Source organism: Simochromis diagramma, unplaced genomic scaffold (genome assembly GCF_900408965.1).
Source record: "Simochromis diagramma unplaced genomic scaffold, fSimDia1.1 OVJJ01000320.1, whole genome shotgun sequence".
Taxonomy (NCBI): Eukaryota; Metazoa; Chordata; class Actinopteri; order Cichliformes; family Cichlidae; genus Simochromis; species Simochromis diagramma.
Window position 1 is genome coordinate 6,102,098 of NW_024386773.1, and position 20,903 is coordinate 6,123,000.

Sequence of the window (20,903 nt, forward strand, 5' to 3'; positions counted from 1 at the left end):
TTTGGTCTGATTGTTTCCCCTAAAACTATGATAATGATGGTTGATGCCAAGACAAACTTTGGCTTTTTGCCTCAGACACTACAAAGGAAATTATGTCAGAAGACGACTAATTGGTAGTTCACGTCAGTGAACTGAGGCGACCGTGTAAAGAGTGGACCAAAGTTCCTGCACAACAAGAAAGACCGATAAAGTCAAACAGAAAACTTCAAGTTATTGCTGCTAAATTATGGGTCGTACTTAGTTTTTCACAGAACTGGAGCGAGTCCAATGGACCTTAGCTTTTAACATGCCTGTATATACCCTATGGATCCACCGGTGCAACAGATCCAATATCAGCAGATACCAACATCTGTCTGACAACATTATATCAGCGAATAAGATGACATTTACTTACGTCATTAGACAACAACTGAACCGTGGTGTCGCATCGGTTTTTCACTGGCTAAATGCTCAAAAAACGTGAAGTTCTTCGAATTATTTTTAGAAAGATTTTTGGGTTGGTTTGCTAAAGAAGAAAATAAAAATAAAACTATCAACCCAAAATTAAATTAATATATATATATGCATGAAGTCTTTGGATAGGCATTAGCCGCTTACATGCTGGTCCTAATTAAGCCTGCCGGCTGAAACCAATTTAATTTATTTGTTTTTTTTTACTGAAAACGAGTCGAAAAAAGCACAAACAGGGATTTTCAGATTGTGGGGTCTTTGAGTAGCTAATCCTGTTTTCATGGTTCCTTTTCTTTTGAAACTAACTTTAAAATGGCCGTTTGTGGAAATGTAACTCCGGTTGAGTGAATTAAGCGAACAACGAGAGGACGCAGGTGTAACGAGCTGAGGTTTATTTGGAGGAGCGTGCGTTTCACACTCCTCCCGGTCAGCAGTGCGCGCGGCCGCGACAGAGGGCTCCGCCGCTGCACACCGTGAACGCGCCTCTCCATGCGGTTTAAATAAAGGAGCAAAAGCAGGAAAAGAAATATCTGTGACGAGAAGACATGAAGCTGCGGCTGAAGCCGACAGCAGAAGCCGCTTTTATTGTCTCATCTGAGCCCGGAACCGGTGCCCGGCGGGTCCGGTTCTCCCCTCCTCTCCTCCGCTCTTTGTCAGCGGGTTCACACACTGACCACACACGGGCGGGTTTGCTGGTTTTCTCTCAATGAAGACGCTCTATCGGAGACCGACTCGATCTTAGGACGTCAGTGAACCGGCGGCGTTTTAATCTTTTGGTTGTTTCGTGCAGAGAGGCTGGTGGGCTTTCATCTGCTGCTGGGTTTAACCACCTTTGTTTGGAGAAAAGAAGCTGATGCTGCGGTTCACTCACACTGACGGAGGAGGAATCACCCAGCAGGTCTTTAATTACCCATTTCTTTTTTTTTAATCAGCCAGTTGATGCTAGTTTCTCTTACCGGGACTGTGGGAGTCTGGACGTACCACTGATGGGCTCGTTTCAGCTGTATTTTTAATTTTTGTGTGTTGTTGGTGACTCTACGTTGCGCTTGGTGTCCTCGGTCTTTTGTGTGGAACTGGTCTTTCAGTTCCGGACTGTCCTGGTTCTCTCCCGGTCCTTACCGGCCTCAGGAGCACAATGCCGGAGTGTGTGTCGGTATCAGAGTTCGTCCAGGAGGTTCAGGAGGACTGGAACTCTCCCACTACCTCCTCTTTCACCTCCAAGATGATCAGCTGCAGGAACACAGTCTACCTGCTGGAGGAGGTCAGTACTGACAGAGGAGGGGTAGCAGGTAGTGGTAGCAGTCTGAAGATGCTTATCGTGCAGATTCAACAGGACGGGTGTAGGCTACCTGATGAATGAGATTATCCGTACACGGTAAATTGATTATTTGGCTTCTAGCCTACATTCATGGCCGGACCTAAGTGCTCAGGGTCCCCGGGGAAAATGAGCAGCTGTGGCCCCCAATCAATCCTTCATACCAACCCCTCTTTGTGTGAAATGTACAGTTTTTCCTTTTAACCCTGTCTCCTACAAATGACAACATTTTTATATTATTTGCATGTGATTAACAAATCACAAAGGCCTTTGCACATTAATTGTTTATACATACTTACTGTAGATGATAAATGCCTGCAAGCATGAAACAGTTTATTCCTTTTAAAATTCTTCTTGGTACGAAAAAAATGTAACCGATTTAAATTTGTCTCCTTGTGAAGCACAGCACAGCCTTTCTGCTGTGTTTAGATGGTTCCCTGGTAGTCCTGCTTTGACTAATGCATTTTAAAACCTCAAACTTGCAAAGAGAGCAAGTATCAACTTGTGTGTCAAAGTGTAACAGCCTTTATATCGACGATCATCGCTGTGAAGAGAGTTGGGTCAAAGAACTACGACACAGTGTGCGATACGGAGTGTGCGACCAGGAGTGTGCAGTGATTCATGAGGTTATGCACTATGAATTTATTGCCATTGACGGTTTCCATTAACTAACGATGACCCCTGGTGCTTAGCGTTGTTGGCTTTTCAGCTTGCTATTCACAATTTCATTTAAATGTCTGTGCTACTTATCCCAACCTTTTGACACAAACATAGACTCACCACACTCTTGTTAAACAGACTAATCCACATTATAACACACAGTTCTGATGGTTGGACTGTTTTACCTTGATATGTCTTTTAACATTTGTTTAGTCACAGGTCTGACGACATTATGGTTTATAAATATTATCCATTGAGCGGCTCCAGAACTCTCGCTGCTGTGCAGATGTTTCATTATTTTCACTAAATTTCAGAGCCATTTATGAAAGAAGTTGCAGAAAATGTTACCTCTATATAATGCTATTGCAAGAAGCTTTTGACTGTCATGACTGGGTTTCATGACATTGACCACCAGCTCAACACTTGGTTCTATAAGAGTACAATGCAGGCCTAATACAGTTTGTATGCCCACACCTCCTTCACCACCACCACTGCCTCCAGCTGTTTTCAAGGATCACACTGAAGCATTCCCAAGCCAAATGAGATGCACAAATCTCCAGGAAGGCATCCTGGTCAAATTGCCCAAACCCCTTCAGCTGTTTTATTTTAACAGCAGTGTTTGAGCTTGTCGCCATTATATCGAGATCAAAGCCGCTGTAGACAAAAGCTGTGTAAACTGGGCAGCGTTTTGACAGGTGACAATCATTTTTTACTAGTTCAGATATATTCTTAGTTACTGCGTACAGAAAAAGTAATGCATTCGTGTATTACTGTACTTTGAGGAAAGTATCAGATTCCTTATCAAAAAGCAATTCACTCAACTGTTTGCTAAATTCGTGCATTGTTTTTAATGACTATACTAGAGCTACATCTTCCATGTTTTACTTATTAATCAAAAACATGAATCTTCTTATTTACTGTCAATCGCCCTTCGAGCTATCATGCTTATTGGTGAAGAAATGTGATCATTTCTGTTAGACAAATGCTTCAGTGACTGAAGTAAGTCCAGCTTTTGTACTTCATTCACAATCAAAGTGTTGCTGTCACTTTGAGTTTTTGGAGGAAGACACAGAATCATGCTATGCAAAATTTGTCAAAACACAAGGGGTGCAAATGGTTCTTTAAATCAGCAGATTGGTAGCATGGATAATTAGCACAAAGCTGTTCCTTAACTACTACTCATCTTATATTTGCAGATATGTTGTTTACAGCCTTTCAGAACATTCTTGAATTAAAACAAAAAGCAGACTGTATCTCACTACGAAGTTTGACTAAAATAACATTCTGCAGTAACAGCAGTTTCTTTCCCATTTGTCTGCCACGACTTTGATATCACCCTTATAGTTTGCAGTGTGCTTGCAGGATTTCAGAAGGAAACGTGGAACAAAATCATGAAATGTTTACATCCGAGTTTTGTCTAAACCTCCCTTTGCATGCAAATTTGCAAACATTTTGGACCCTTCATCCGAAGACTCAATGGACTGAAGCCCTTTAAATATTTACATATACAGAAGTAATTTCTTAATGTTAAAGTGATTAGGTCTAAAGTTAGAACATTTTATAATCTACTAAAGGTCTTAAACAGTTTGTAAATTTGCTCTGCTACTGTGTGAGGTCTGAGAGCTTGAATGGGGATGCCCCTCAAGCCAGCAGGCAGCGCAATTCTCTCAATAGTGGAGCTACTGACCCCGAGCCTGGCCTCAAAAACACTGCCCTTCTGCCCCAAACATGTACCCCCAACAGTGTTGGCATATGTTACCATGGCAACAGATTAATCATTCACAGCTATGGTTATTTGATGATAAGAGAAGGGGCCAGAGGGATAATTACGTAAAGGATGTTCTAGCTTGCACACTGGTGCTGCATTCAAAGGAGGCTGAAAAACTGTAAATTACAGATTTAATTTTATAATTTCTAATTATTTATAAAAAAATTTTTTGAATAAACACCCATATGGTGGCATACCACCTGTTTATAGTGGCATTTATTTTATGTGTGCAAAGTTTTAAAGCCACGAATAATAAGCAACATATAGACAGTCCAAGCTTGTCCAAAGATAAATTCCCAACAGGCATAGATGAATGTTATTTCACTGTTTGACAATAAAGTAGAGCATATTATTAATGCTATGAATACCCCAAAATCTGCTGCAGATAGGGTCATTTGTTTAGTTCCTGTCATATTTTTTTTTTGCATAATTATCACTTTTCTTTAATTTTAATGGCATTTATGTCAACATCTAGGTCATAAGTACACCTTTGAAAGTTGACTGTGAAAAAATCAAGCAAACCCTGAAGCTGTTTAAATGTAATTAAATGATAAAATTTGAAATTTGTGGTGGTTTATTGACGTAACACAGTATTTTCAACCCTAACATTTCCAACTGCAATAATAACAACCATCAATCATCATTTCCACACTCAAGTTATAGTGTCAAAAAAAAAGTACTTAATAATAAATAAGAAGCAGCAGCGCATGAAAACTGGCAGCCTCCATTAGTTATGTGGTCTGACACATTCAGAAATAATCATGTAGAAATCGTTATACAAACTATTAACCTGTTAATAACTGCTGAAGGTAAAACATTAAAATCTTCTCAGAATGGGGAGAAGAGCTTCACTGTGGAGTTTCATGTGGAGATTTTTAGTGATCAGACGATGGTTCTCACACAGGAACGTTGCTGCCATCAAGCGATGTCATCAAGTTTGTCCTCTGTGTGTATGTTGAGTCAGCAGGTGAATTACTACCACCTCCCCTTCATGCACATGTACACACACATGCACACACTGCAGGTCCACACACTCTTTATTAATGTGTGTATGGTTTTGTTTTTTTCTTTTTTTCTTTTTCAGGTTCTGGACAGCGACAGGTTGGTGCTACAGAAGATGAAGAAAGCTGCAAAAGCCAAATACACATCAGGTCAAGGTACACACCCCAAAATATACACACACACACATGCACATCCCCGTATTGTTCCCTTTACTAACAGCATTTCTGTGTCAGAACACGTGTCTCATTTGGAGCAGTACATTAACGCGATGGAGAAGCTGTCGGTCAACTGTCACTCAAACGGAGAGACGGAGGTTGGCTCCGCCTTCTGCCGCCTGGCGGACTTTTCCAAAGAGCTCCTCTCTCCCATGAAAAACCTGGTGAGTGATAGCAACAAAACACCTCCAGCTGATGAGTTTCTACTTAAAAATCTGTAACTTCAGTTTGAAAAAAACCCTTAAAATGAGTCTTTGCTCTAGTTTGAAAATATCTGCTTCCTTCCTTTACAGAAAGCCCCATGTCGAGGAGCGCATAATGAGTTCATTTGCAAAATGACTGACTGACCAGCATCAGCTACATGATTAAATACAGACTTTTTGGTTATATGTTATGGCGAGTGCATTTTATTATCATTTATTGTCCAGTTATTCTGGGGTTTGAAAATGAGGTACTCATATTTGATTGCTTTATTTAAATCCGCTGTGTTGGTGTACAGAAGCAACATTACTGTCACTGTCCGGTTAAGGACCTAACTTAAGACCAAACTGTAGTTCTAATTACTATACATCTGGACGGCAGTAGACCGTAGTGAGCTCGTGACACAATCCTTGTGTCATATGGTTTTGTGCTCTCTGTCAAAGTCATAATCACCTAAACTGTCTTAATGTTTTTCATGTTAAGCAGTTCATAGTGTTACCCATGATGGCTTTGAGCAGTATGTGTTTTCCCTTTAGATAATTTATGTTTCTGTGTGTTCAGCTAAAGAGCATGCTCCACAACATCAACTTCTTCTTGGACTCTCTGGTTAAAGGAGACCTGAGGGAGGTGAAGGGGGTGAGGAAATTCATCTTTGCTTAGTGCATTCATACCACCTAAATAACTCGTATGAACTATAACAGTCACGAGCCTCTGGCCAGTGTTTCTGTCAACATTTCACCAGAGTTCAGTAAAAAAAAAAGAATCTTTGTAGTCTTTTTTACGGTTTAGCCTCAGGATGCTGCTGCTTGTGTTCAGTATGGTAAATAATTCTAATTCCAGTTTCCTTCTGTGTCTCCTAGGATCTGAAAAAGCCTTTTGAAAGAGCGTGGAGGGATTATGAGAGCAGATTGTGAGTGACACTGAATTAACTTATGTTTATTTTCTAGTATCTAAGACTGGAAACTTTAATACGTTTGTATTAGGGGCAGGAAGATTTTTAAATTAAAGTCTTCCAACTGTGTGTGCAGTAAACAGGTGGAGAAGGAGAAGAGGGAGTTAGCTCGGCAGTATGGGATGGTGAGGAGTGAGGTGAGCGGAGGAGAGATCGCGGAGGAGCTGGAGAAGGAGAGACGCTCCTTCCAACTGAGCATGTGTGAGGTCAGTGACTCTTCCCCTTCATTTCCATTCTTATTTATTTTATTTTTTAAATGTGCAGCTTTCCTTCAATCGCTTCTTGTCTTTTTCCCTCAGTATCTAATTAGGGTCAATGAGATAAAGACGAAGCGAGGAGTCGACCTTCTGCAGAACCTCATCAAACACTACCATAGCCACAACAAGTAGGAGCTCACACAAACACAGCTTTGGCAAAGCTACATACAGTAAACTGGAATGGTTCGATTTACTACATCTTTATGTTTGTGTTCAGTTTCCTGCAGGAGTGTGTTTCCACCACTCAGAGGCTGAAGCAGTACATGGATGAGCTCAACGGAGTCCTGACCACGGTACAGGAAGTGCTAACAGCAGCAACACTAGCAGCAGCCTTTAAGTGTGGCTGGCAGATTGTTAATGATTTGCACAGAGATTAAAATCAAGTCATTTACTTTTAAAAAATTATTATTATGAAGAATACAACATACAGAATAGAGACATTACATGAAGTAAGAAATTAAGTGATTTACTCTCTTTTTGACTTTCCTTTTGGAGCCAGCCTTGAGGAACTATACTTTGCCGCTTGGTTGTGCCCTGTCTCTGCAGTCACATGATCAAAACTCATCCATTCATACAGTAACTGATCAGTTCCAGCTCTCTACATATGTAATATACCATGAGAAGTAAACTCGTGATGATTTACTCCAAAATTAAAAATGGAAATTTGCTGAGTGAGATTTGGACGGTGTAAGCGCGGCAGCAGCATGTGATCCTGGATTAGCTGAGCTCTGCAGGTGAGCTGTTTGTGTGTGCAGGTGAAGCAACGTCAGGATGAGGAGAAGAGACAGCTGTGCACACTCAGAGATCAGCTGAGGCCAGTCGTCCACACGGAGCAGGTCAGAGACACAGACACATATGTGGGCTATTTTGCTGTTTGGACATGCAAAAATAATGAATGTGTGTCTGCACATGTGTGTGTGCGCGTGTAGGACTCTTTGCCTAAGCAGGTGTACAATATGCATCAGCTGCTGGGAGACAAACAGTACGGGACGGAGAGAACGGGATTCCTCTACAAGAAGAGTGACGGGTAAACACACAACATAAAATAACCTGCACGCCTTTTTAAACATTTACAAAGCAGTGCAATTAAGTTAAATGCCTCAATTACTCTTAATGTGCAAACTGCATTGGTAGTACTGATTTTTTTTTTTCAATTGCAGTTTTTTAAAAAAATCATTTAAATTTTAAAAACAAACGGTACCAAAGCGTTGATAAAATAGGGCAACTCATATAAACAATGTTAAATAGTTAAAAGTATCTTCACCTTGACCGACATTTGTTCCTCGACATTAATAACGCATTTAGAAAAATGTATCTGACTTGTGCTCTTAATGGAGTGTCCTTAAGCTTTTTGGTGCTACTGACTGTTTGAATTTGAATAGTTCTTGGACCACTTAACCAACATCAGCCTGCAGCCGTTGGTTTAATGTTGTTATATAATCATGGTCATTGCATCATCTCCTTTTAAAGGCTTGTGTCTCATAGCTTAAGGCACTCTTTTATTCTCACTTTTCTTTCTAATATTGTGGCGTCTTTACCCTACAAAATGAAGTGCCTTGAGGCAGCTGTTGTGAACTGGCGATATAGATATTGAACTGACAAGGAGCGACATTGCACATGTGCTGGATTCGTACTTATATTTGTGTGTGTGGATTATGGAATGGCAAGGAATTGTCTCCTTTGTAATTTGTTCCCTCCAGACTGGTCGATGTTTTCCAAAATATTTATGTTGGATGGGGGAAGATGCTGCATTTATTGTGAAAATCAGGGAACAGATCTCTCTGTCTGCACCTACAGACTGTATATAAAACATGGCTGTAGATTTCGGGTTTGAAAGGAGGTTTAAAGGGAGAGTACCTCAAACTTATGCTTTTCTAAGGCCTCAGTTACACATGCGACTGGTTGGTGACCCACTGGAGACCAAAGTATGCTAGGGAAAATGTGTATTCCCTGACAGTTACTAATTTGCTGTAGACAAGTATGTGTTTCAAGCAAATGAAGGGCTACTCTGGCAATCTGCTAATCACCAAAACTATAGGGTGGTCTTCCTTATTGATAAGTTGCTACAGAGCGAGGGCACTAAGACACTCGGTGATAGTCAGCGCTATTAGGATCACTAAAAGGACTAAAACTGTGTTTGTGTTACAGGTTGAGGAAAATGTGGCAGAAGAGGAAATGTTCAGTTCACAACTGTTACCTGACCATCGCGCATGCTACTGTGAGTGCGTGTGTATAAATGTATAAAGAGATAAAAACATCAGGAAAAATCTGTTTGGCTTAGTTCTCTTTGCTGTCTATGTTTTAACTGAATCTTATCAGCAGCGTTCTTTCTGCTTTTCAGCCGAACAAACCTCCCACCAGACTCAACCTGCTCACCTGTCAGGTTAAACCCAGCGTGGAGGATAAGAAATGCTTTGACCTTATCTCTCGTAAGTGTCACTAAATGCTATTCTACATGTACACTGAAGTCGTACATAATTTAACACAAGATAAAAACTGTATGCATCCAAATATAAATTTAAATGCATGTAATCAGTATTATGTACTGTATAAATACGTCTCTGTAAGCATAAGATACACCTTTTCCTGCAGATAATCGGACCTACCACTTCCTGGCTGAAGATGAAGCTGAGTGTGTGGCGTGAGTAAAACTTTCTTCGGGCAGGTTGTTAACGGGCCACTCTGCTAAGTTTACACGTACAGTATGAGTTATGTTTCTGCAGGTCTTGGGCAGTATGATTGCACATGTGACACTAGACACTAAACATTACAAGTCTGAAAATGTTTAGTTAGACAGAAGGGGAGTTTCCTTTGCTGCTCCACAAACTTTGCACCTAAAGAAGTGAGATGCATGTCTGTTGAAACGCTGTCTGAGAGAGGTTGGACTGAGATGTCAGCGGCCGTGTGTGTGTTTTTAATATAGTAATAGTGGTAAATTGTCGGACTACTCTTTTCTTGTGGTGCTCACATCATCTTGGGTCTAAAAATGAGAACACATTATTAAGAAGTGTTGTTTGTTTTCAGCTGGATGTCGGTGCTCACTAACAGCAAGCAGGAGGCTCTGAGTATGGCTCTGGACGGGGGGAGAAAAGGGGGAGGAGGGAGTGAGAGCAGCGTGGAGGATCTGACCCGAGCCATCACTGATGACATCAAACGGATGCCGGGAAACAACAGCTGCTGTGACTGCGGCGCACCAGGTAATCAAACCAACAAAGTACACTAGATGTTATGCCGAAGAGATTACTGATTTAATTGTGTCATATTTAATCAAGCAAATAATTGAAAGATTATTTTGTGGCAAATAAGACAGTTGAATGAATAGCTTAGTTTAATTCCAAGCGTGTATTTAATATTTATCTGCTAAATGTTATATAATTTCTTATTAGCAGTCTGTATTTCTACAATCAGGTGGTTTGTGCCAAGGTAGGCTTTTAATGTGAAAAAATCTGCAGGAAGTATTCGGGTGAGCCCTCTCGCTAAATGAAAATAAAACTGAAGTTGTCATTTTTGGCAGCTTTGTCAATAATCACATCGATGGCACTCTGGGCCCCCTTTCCTCCTCCTGTAAAACACATGTAAAAAACCTCGGTGTCTACATTGATGGTTCTTTTAAATTGAATAAGCAGGTGAGTGCAGTAGTCCAGTCCTGCTTCTTTCAGTTTAGACAGCTAGCCAAGGTAAAGCCATACCTCCCGGCTAATGTCTTTGAACGTGCCATTCACCGTTTCCTTGCTTGCAGATTGGACTACTGCAATTCATAGTATTTTGGCCTCGACCAGGCCTCCATTCATCGTCTTCAGATGGTCAAAAATGCAGCTGCTCGCCTGCTAACTGGTACCAACCGGAGAGAGCATATAACCCCAGTTTTAGCTTCTCTACACTGGCTTCCTGTCTCCTACAGGATCCAATTTAAACTTTTACTTTTTGTTTTTAAGTCACCTAATGCCCGAGCCCCTTCTTACCTGTCTGAGCTCCTCTCTGTTTATGCTCCATGAAAAACCATGAGGTCTAGCTCAAAATTAATGCTGTCCATCCCACAGACTTATCTCAAATCTCATGGCGATAGAGCCTTCTCTGTGGCAGGTCCCAGACTCTGGAATAGTCTCCCCCTAAATATTAGATCTGCACAAACACTTGATCGATTTAAATCATTACTAAAGACACATTTTTATGCCCTGGCTTTTAACACACTATGACCCAAGCATTTTGGTCTTATTTCAAATAGTTTTAGTTATTATTTTAATTCTTTTATTGTCCTATTATTGTTATTATTGTATTACATTGTTGCTTTTTAATGCCATTTTTACATTGTTAAGCACTTTGTGCAGCATCTTCTATCTGGAAATGTGCTATATAAATAAATTTGACCTTGACCCTTGACCTTGACCTCTCTTACTGTAGATCCTGGGTGGCTGTCTACAAACCTGGGTATCCTGACCTGTATTGAGTGTTCAGGCATCCACAGGGAAATGGGGGTCCACGTCTCCAGGATCCAGTCTCTGAGCCTGGACAGTCTGGGAACCTCAGACCTGCTGGTAGGTCAGACCTGTTAGCTAATGAGCTTATCAGTCATGCTTTCCAGGTGTAACTGGGTTCACGTCTGAAATGCTACTGTGCAGGGCATTTACATGTGCTCAGCTGAGAACTGTCATTAGCATGTGTCATAGTTTCAGTTAGCTTTGTGAACAGTTATCAAAGACATTTCTAGAGATAAACTCTCAGGTAGTTTCTACGTTTAGTCTTTTTTTTCCCTGCTGTGCATTTCCATTGCTTTGCAGCTGGATCTTTACTATTTCAGTGCAGTGTGGTTTATTCTGACATATGTAATGTTAGAAAATATTTAACTAAATGTCAAACTTGGTTATTTAATGTTAATTCAGAGAAGAGATTTATATCCATGCAAGACATAATAAGTTCCAATTCTCAGTCAGCAGTGACCTCTGACAAACTGAAAAAGATTGTAACGTTACATCTTGATGCATTCTCAATCATCCAGGTAAGTAAATCCCCAAAAGTTGATTCTGTTCATCTGGGCGTAGCGTTTTCAGTGGGAGAAACGTTTCGTCACTCATCCAAATTACTTCTTCAGTCATGACTGAAACTAGCCATGAGTACCGTTCACAGAGAGTTGGGAGAGAGTCCCCCAACTAATCCAATCTAGCTTATTCTGAGGTTAAAAATCATGATGATTCTTATTCTTGATACAATACCCACTGAATGGGTATTACATGGCCCTCATGTTGTTTGCCCTTGACTGTGAGCTCTCTCTCTCTCTCTCTGTATCTCCCAGTTGGCCAGGAATGTCGGTAATTCTGGTTTTAACGAAATACTGGAAGCCAACCTGCTGAGTCCGTCACTGAAGCCCTCTCAACACAGCCACATGTAAGAGACGAACACAGGTGCACACACTCAAAGGAAATATTTCACACTCTAACAAATCTGATGTTGTATATTTTTGACGTGCAGGCCGGAGCGTAAAGACTTCATCCTGTCAAAGTATCAAGATGTTAACTTTGTGAGGCGGAGTCATAGCTCTACTTCGGCGCTGCGACTTCGTCTGCAGGAGGCAACCAAGAGCTGCGATATCTACACTCTGATCCAGCTGTACGCTCAGAGGGCAGAGCTGAGCCAGCCACTGCACGCACACATACAGGTAGCTAAACACACTTTATACAGGCACACTGATGTGCATGTTGGATTGCACGCACACACATACAGATATAAAAAACCCCAGGTATAATCAGCTACACGTGCACAGCTACATTAAGATGCAAGGTATTAATAATCTGGGAACAACATAATCTCAAGGGATTGTTTTCTTGCCATCAGGAGAAAGGGGAGACAGCGCTCCATTTAGCTGTCCTACTGGCTGACAGGACATCACTGCACATCCTGGACTTCCTGGCTCAGAACTGGTCAGTCTGCTATGGAAACCTTTGTTACACCTCAGTGTGTGTGTGTGTGTGCGTACCTGTGTGTTTACCTGCATGTTTTTCTTTTTCTTTTTTGTCAGCTCTAATGTTGATATACAGACATCAGCGGGAAACACGGCGTTGCACTACAGCTGTCTACACAACAAGACCGACTGTGTGAAGCTGTTGCTGCGAGCCAGAGCCAACACACACATCAGTAATACACACACACACACACACACACACACACACACACACACACACACACACACACACACACACACACACACACACACACACTTGTATAATGTATCTGTCAGAGCTCTCATTTATCAGTTGAGCATCAACTGTGTGTAGAGGTTATTTAATGTCATTCTGATAAAGCATATGAGAAAAATGTCAGACTCTTCACATCCAAAATAATCCGAGTTCACCAGGATTACTGTCCCAAAGATAAAACACTCTTTATTTCAAACAACCACATCATCCAGAGGTTCACAGTAAGGATCGCAAAGACAAACTAAAGATAACCTGAAACAGAAGATCAGTGTCTGTAGAGTTGTAGGTCTTCAGCCTCACTCTCCATGTAGAGTCACCTGCCTTCTGCGCCCATGCCCATCGACTCCAGCCAATAGATGAGGCCCAATAAAAAAACAACAACACAGGAGGACTGTCAGACAATAAGTAAAACGCACAGTTTTTAGGTTTTTACATGTAGAATATTTTTGGTGACTTGGATAAACTGATGATATTTGGTAATTATTTCATTATTAATTAATATCTTAACCGTTTATTTCAGAGAACGAGTTAGGAGAAACCGCTCTGGATGTGAGCCGCAGGTTGAAGCACACCCATTGTGAGGCACTGGTGAGGTCATCGCTCTGATTACAGATTCACATCAGACTGTCTGATAAATCAGTAACCACCTGTTATACTGTGTTATCACCATATTTGACCAAGATGCCAGAGGACTAAATTACTAGTTTTTAATTTTTAAAAAATGTATTTAGCAAGATAAATGATGGTCTGTTACTATAATTAACTGCACAGCAATGCATCTTATATCTTTAAAAAGGCGTCAAACATGGTGAAAGCCCCAGTTTAGTGAGTCATATAAGTGGAGGTCAAAGCTAGCAGACTATCTTGTCTATAGTGAGCTTAAGTCACCTACCTGTTAATTTTAGTCTGTGTTTTAACTTGATTTTGTATTGCTGTTGTAGCACTTAATATTTTTACTCTGTTGTAGTGGTTTGTGACTGTTTGCCTGTGAAACTGTACTTACTTGCTTACCTGTTAACCAAAAGGCCTTGATAAAGTTTCACATTGAACACCTGTGTAGTTTTTATAAAAGAGCAAAACAGATACAGAGCTGAAACTAATTATTTTAGCAGGTTGTAAACAAGTGAATTTCTGTTGTTTAAAAAAAAAAAAAAAAGGCAGTCTATAGAGAGGCACCTAGTTTTTGGAGCTATCCTCAACTGACCATCTTTTACGCTCAGCATAGATTGTTAAGCAGCATGCAGTCAAATACTGCTCAAACCTGATAGGTCAGTAGCTCCTAAAGCCTTGTCCCTTGTCTTTGAAGGTGATCCTCATTTACAAATATTTTACTGTGTGTGTGCAGTTGCAGAAAGCCCAGTCCAACCAGTTTGACCATCACGTCCATGTGGAGTACGAGTGGAGGATTCGTCATGACGACCTGTACGACAGTGATGATGACTTTGATGACAAGGTAACCATGGCAACTGACAGGCTGCTGAGTTGAGATTTTTACAAAAAAATGTCCTCAGAGTAATTTAAATGATGCCACTGCCTTTTCTTCATGTTCTGCTTTCATATATAAGCATAAGGGGGATATGTTACTTGTATTTATGATTTACTCTACTCTGCTATCGGAGTTTTGCACAGTTCACAATTTGAAATAATCCTTATTTTATTGGGTTATGGTGCAGCCCATTGGTTTGTACTCTGTTTGAAACAAACATGTTTGGCTCCCTTCCTCGTTAGAGTAAAAGTCTTTGTGCATAAAATCTGCAGTTTAGTCATGATGCTCATAATGAGTTTTAAGCTATCGATTTTTATAAATTGTTCACTGCTTTCTCTCTGCTAACGTCTTCATGTGCTTCACCCTCTGTTTCAGAATGGTCCGTTGAAAAAGGAGCGCTCCACTTCCTCCTCATCCTCTTCTTTTACCCCCTCCTTCTCCTTCTCCTCCCGTCCCTTCAGCTTCAGTCAGTCCAACTCCTCCTGTGTCACGTTGTCCTCCTCTGGAACACCCGGAGGACCAGCGGGAGGCCTTCTCAGTGTGGGGAGGAGACTCGCCATGGCTATGGAGCTTCACAGCCATCCCGCTGGCTCCGTCCCCAGCCCACCACCTCCTCCTCCATCCTCTCCTGCGCCCCCGCTGCCTCCCAGGGTCAAAGGTCAGCTTATATAAACATTTTTTAAATGTTTTATCTGGTTCAACGTCTTTCTCTGGCTTTACCTGCTGCCTGAATGAAAAACCTCAATGCTCTCTTTTGGCTTTCAGCTCCCAATGTTCCTCCTCCTCCACCTCCGTCTGGAGGAGATGGTATGGGGGAGGAAGAAGAGGGAGAGGGTGAGGTATTCTTTCCCCTGACAGGAAATAGAAGGATTACCCCTCCCTCTCCCATCGCCGTCCGACACAAGCGGAGCTGCTCTGAGTCCAGTAAGCACGGTAATATCTGAGAAACACACTGTAATTAATCAGTCAGAAGGATACTGTGTTATTAACTCTGTGTGTGTGTGTGTGTGTGTGTGTGTGTGTGTGTAGATTATGGGTTGCCAGCCAGTCCCAGGATATACAGTGGTCCAGACTCCTCCTTCAGGAAGTGTGTGTGAGTATCCACAGCACTGCATCGAGCACATCCAGGAAGAATCTGGCTCATAACCAGTGTTGTGATCATCATTGGTGCAATAGCTGCTGCATTGATGATGATCACAACACCGGTTGTGTCTCTTTATTATTTTGTAAAAGTGTGTTGTTGTTGTTGTTGTTGTTGTTGTTGTTTTTGTTTTTTGTATGAATACAAACTCCAGGAGCACTACAGGGGTTTGTATGTACAGTCCAGTGTTCTAAAATGGTCCACTGAATTTTGTGTTTTTTTGTATCCTAGCTTTAAAAAAAAGAAGAAGCTAAAATTTAACCTTTGCTGATGAAGCTTATAATTGGATGTGCGATGAAGGGATGTCTCACAGACCGAGGTGCTATTCTGCTCATGTTGTTGTTCAGAATTCAAACCCGTAGAACAAAGTTTTAAGCAAAATAGAAACAAATTAATTTTAGGAGAGATCCTAAAATTTGAATTTGTTCAAAATCTGTCAGAGTAAATTTATTGGGACAGACAGCAGATATGAATATTGTTGGTTTATTATTTCATACATGATTGTAAAAGAATTAAAGAGGACATAAAAGGTTAAAGCTGGAACTTTATTCTTAAACAAAGTGAAGCAGTTTCTACCTAGATGAATTGAGGTTGTACTGACCTCTGGTGGATAGGAGGTGAAATACAGGTCAGTGTGATGAGCTTCAAAACACCACAGACAATAACACGGACTCCTTCTCTTCCCTGTCTGTCTCTGTTTTTCCAGTCCAGCTTCTCCTCTCAGCTCACTGACTGAACGATCTGACAGAGGTACTTCCTGTCCCAAAACGTCTTCTGAGACCTGAGTCTGTTTTACGTATCAAGAGTCTGTTAAATCCATTATGCCTACCTGTGATAAATGTTTACAGACAGCGTGCACCTACAGTCTTTAACCAGAGAGCAGAAGAGCAGACAAAATCTGAGGATACATTTTGGCTTCTATGAGTTTACACTGACTTCTATGATGGTTGTTTTTTTATTTTTTTATTTTTATTTTTTTTTATTAAAACAAAATTTATCTGCAGTTTTAGTGAAAATTCCAAAATCTTATCTGAGGATTTGCTGCTTTTTCTTATTTACAGCACGTGTGTTGCTTGTGACTGTTCCAAAAAAAATGGTTATTTTATCTGACAAAGAAGTGAATTGAATTTAGAGATTAATATTCACATTATTTAATATATGCAAACATGTATTAGTTTACATGCACAAAAACACATTATTTTAAAAAAAAAATCATTTAATTTAGTCATTTCAGGTCATTTAAAACTTAATTATGACTAATTAATAATGCATTTTAATGATTATTTTTTCTCTATTATGAAATTGTAAAATATATATTTTTGCTTATATTTAATGTAATTATTGTCCCTGTATGAATGAGAATGTACTTAAAACCTGAATCTTTCTGTCTGAGGTTTTCGGAGGGCGGACAGTGAAAGTGGCTCCTCCCATTTCCAGATCCTCAACAGTAAGGCACCAATAAATGGCTCTCCATCCAATCAGCGCTCTCAGAGCTTTGAAAGTGAAAGCAGAGGCTCCGCCCCTCAACCACTTCCTCGTAGATCACTGGTGAGATTTTTGAAAATATTTAACGCCCCATCAACCTTGCAGTGTTTTTAATATTGGGAAGAAAAAAAAAATCACAATCCAGTTGCTTCCACAACACGTTTGCCATCATCTTTCAATGCTGTGATTACAGCCATTGCCCAACTCTCTGTGAATAGTACCGGTACTCATGGTCTTTGATCAGTGGTCATGACAATTTGCATAGTAATGATCAAGAAATCCTTAATAGTAAAGGGGTATAATTCAAATAATTTGTGTGCAGGTACAGTAGTTATGCAAGCAAAAGGTACAAAGAATGAGCATGAAATGAAAGAAGTGAATCGATATCATATTGGGACAACAGAGGAACAAATTCCAATTGGCAGTACAATGAAATTATAATTGCTACACTGTGATACATGAGCAATAATGTTACACCTGATTTGGTATGTATCAATTAGCCTCGAGGAGCATCCAGTCGTCGGGTTCAGGCGCTGTATGACTGCCAGGCCGACCACCATGACGAGCTGAGCTTTTCTGAGGGCCAGGTGCTGGTGGTCCTGGGACAGGAGGACAATGATTGGTGGGTAGGTATCAGTATCACCAACCCGACCTCTCATTAGAGCCTCGGCCGGCGGGTTGGAGAAAGTCTCACAGTGTGACCTCATCTGTCCTCTGAACTTAAGTCTGTACTTCAGCTGAGACATATGCCCAGAGGCCTGTTCTGGTAAGGAGAATTTAAAGCTTATAGGATAAACTTTGGGTTTAGCTGGATTTTCACTGTTAACAAAGGTGGTTCAGTTCTTGCTAGGATACTCTAACCTGTGCCAGAGCAGCTTATATTAGTCATCAGCATGTATGAAATCAAACTGCTATTAACTAATTCTCTGGAAAAAATGGCATCACCATTTGTGAAAGTGCTCTTGAACCTCAGTAGCTTTTATAGATCATCTTTCTATGATGAGCATTAAAAAGAAATATAGATTTTTTTTTTTTTAAAGTATACGTTTTACTGTTGATATTACCTTTGCTTAAAAAGTTACCAGGGCTCAAAATCAAATCTTTACCCCTCCTTTAGAATAAAAAAAAAAAAAGTACATAATATGAAGGCAAAATTTTGCAGTGATCCACTCAAGTGGCTCTCACTCTTCAAACCTCTGTTTGACTACATGTCCAGTGAACATTAAGGTAAACATATCTCTCTGTGTGTGTAGCATGGTTACATAGAGGAAGAACCAGACCAGAGAGGGTTGTTTCCATCCTCATTCGTCCAGCCGCTGTCTGACTGATGTGAAACCAGAACTGGGCTGACCTCAGACCAGCACAAATCCAGATCACCGCAGAGCTCTGGAGAACCAAACCACATCAGAACACCTGATCTGCAGATGGACCAGGTCAGATGTTCAGAGGCTTCAAATGTTCATGGTCCTGACACTGTTGTCACAGCAACCGGTGTTCCTCATGCCTTCAGTTACCATGGAAACATTATGGATGACCTTCAGTAAAGACAACACATTTTTATGTGGCTCCAGTTAGGTCAGGAAAAAAACAATGAGACTGCCTCGGACAGACCAAACAGCCAGCACTCGAGGCTGCTGTAGCCCGGACTTTATTTATTTACTCAAAAAGCAAAAAAATATTTAAGCACAAAGGGCAAATCACAAGAAACAGCAATCCCCTGGATTTTTATTCTGAAGGTAATCTGGGCCTCATTTTCTTTTGACTTTATTATAATTTATTTATGTTTTCTGAATTTGTGGCTAGCCAAAACACACAAGCTACTGCTGCCACATTTTAGGTTTCGATAGACCCGGACTCAGGCCATATTATTGATCAGATCTGTTGGTTACAGCTGCTTACCCGGATAGCACAAAAGACTCTGAGATGCCAAGGACCAAAGCTCTGAAGTGAGATATGAAAGTTGGACTTCATGGGAGACTCACATTTCCTTCCAGTTGCCTTCGACGTCCCAAGATATCACATCGCCTCAGTGAACACAGCAGTGTGTTGCTGCCATGTTTGCAAAATGAATTTACTCAGTGCTCAAGTCTCAAAACTTCTCATTATAATGAGTTACTTCTGTCGTGATTAAATAATTCTGTTTTAAGAAGAACCGTTGTATTAACATTATAACCAGGGATGGAAAGTTTTATAATTATTATTTTATTTGGCTATTTGAGAAAAATAAGACCTAAAATTCAATCTCAGTAAAAGTACTGAGTTATTTTAGACATAGTTAAACTTAAGCAACAATTAAAAAAAAAAGAAAAAAAAAGCTTATGTAATATACATATGTACTCAAGTAATGGCATCAAGCACAAAAGTAAAGCACAAAAATAGACAAACTTGGTACTTTAAGACAGTAGAATTTAATCATTGTGCATAACCTGCATGTGTTGGATATGACTTTAAGAGAAAACACAAATCTTCTTAATGTATGTTCAATAATAATAATAATAATAATAATAATAATAATAATAATAATTGGATAAGAGTTTTTAATGTTACATGTTTTATTTTCCCATTAATCGTTTGTGTAATTCTTTTATTAGGTCCGTAATAGTGAGCTAAGCACCGGAACTTCATATAGCACATTTTGTATGATTTGAGTAAAACTTTTAGTAAAATATAGAATAAGTTCTACTGAGGCACCATGTTATGTGGTACATTTAATGAGGCAAAAAAACAAAACAAAAAGGGAATTGTGTACTGGACATCCTAGCATAATGTAACTAACACCCATTCAGACTGAATTTAGAACAGCTTTTTGCTTTTTAAGGCATTATTTGTACTTTAGTGACCTGTGGCCACTCAACTTGACTACTTCCATTCCTGGTTACAACAACATATCAGCTTATAATAACCCCTGGAAAAAAGTTTGGAATTATTAAAAAGAGTAAAAAAAAAAAAAGTCTTCTGTCTAGCAAATGAACAAATTGTTTAATTGCTCTGGCTTTATGAAACATGCCTCAACCAAATGTAATACTTTTTTTGATAAAGAAGATCATCAAAGTACCTCCCCTCAGGCTTATGCAATGGCCTGAGCACATGTACTGGAAGGGAAACTAGTTTTGACAAGGAGGCATTTTGCTCAACTCATTTTGCTATGTTATTAAAAAGAAACATCTAAAAAAAAAAGTGTGTGTGTGTACACAAAACTTTAAGGAAAAACAAGCAACCGTATCCATAATTCTGGATGAATGACCTCTCCTTAGTTTCAAAGAAACACTAAGGAGAGTACTTCCACAAGTCCAACCTACACAGGCACATGTGCTCCTCCAAATGTCAAACTAGTTACTGCAGTTGTTACAGAATCAATGAGCCGCTGTTAACTAAATAATTAACTTGAGCTGCAGTAAGTCAAGCATGATTCAAATTAAACACTGTTGAAAAATGTCAGAATTCAGCTGACCTTCGTGAATAGACCCCCAAAGCTCCCCCATAACATCAACACTGGGTTTCATCCATGAAAAAAAAACAAAACAAAAAAAAACATTCTCCATCAAGCTGATTCCAGCTTTCTTGTGTAACAGCTGACAGATGAGCTTTGCAGGTTGGAAAACATTTTTTTTCTTCCGTAAAATAATTTTGCCAGGGGTTGTAAAAAGACCTTTCCTTATAGCATCTCTGTATAAACTTCTTGATTCTTTTTTTTCTAAAACATTTTCATGAAAGAAAACAGTTCTTGTTAAAACATCTTCATTTAAAGAAAAAGGAAAAAAAAGAATTTGGCATAGTGGC

At 40.0% G+C, this 20,903-nt stretch overlaps 1 protein-coding gene across 4 annotated transcripts; it reads left to right on the forward strand.

Moving 5' to 3' along the window:
• The first annotated feature begins 844 nt into the window (after positions 1-844).
• On the forward strand, positions 845-20,631 carry unm_sa1614 (un-named sa1614). 4 transcript variants are annotated; one of them, XM_040004970.1, is made up of 29 exons: positions 845-1,348; positions 1,536-1,711; positions 5,278-5,350; positions 5,429-5,574; positions 6,173-6,247; positions 6,472-6,521; positions 6,640-6,769; positions 6,863-6,948; positions 7,038-7,113; positions 7,576-7,656; positions 7,750-7,847; positions 8,969-9,038; positions 9,162-9,249; positions 9,413-9,461; positions 9,845-10,017; positions 11,222-11,355; positions 12,111-12,202; positions 12,287-12,473; positions 12,650-12,735; positions 12,834-12,949; positions 13,532-13,599; positions 14,357-14,464; positions 14,873-15,155; positions 15,263-15,430; positions 15,527-15,590; positions 16,345-16,388; positions 17,032-17,186; positions 17,624-17,749; positions 18,377-20,631. In XM_040004970.1, the coding sequence occupies exons 2-29, from the start codon at positions 1,586-1,588 to the stop codon at positions 18,449-18,451; spliced, it is 3,027 nt and encodes a 1,008-aa protein (XP_039860904.1). In that variant the 5' UTR covers positions 845-1,348; positions 1,536-1,585; the 3' UTR covers positions 18,452-20,631. The 4 variants fall into 4 exon arrangements, with proteins under 4 accessions (XP_039860904.1, XP_039860913.1, XP_039860919.1 ...); XM_040004979.1 differs by having other exon boundaries at positions 1,579-1,711; XM_040004985.1 differs by having other exon boundaries at positions 845-1,711; positions 15,263-15,421.
• Positions 20,632-20,903: the final 272 nt, after the last annotated feature.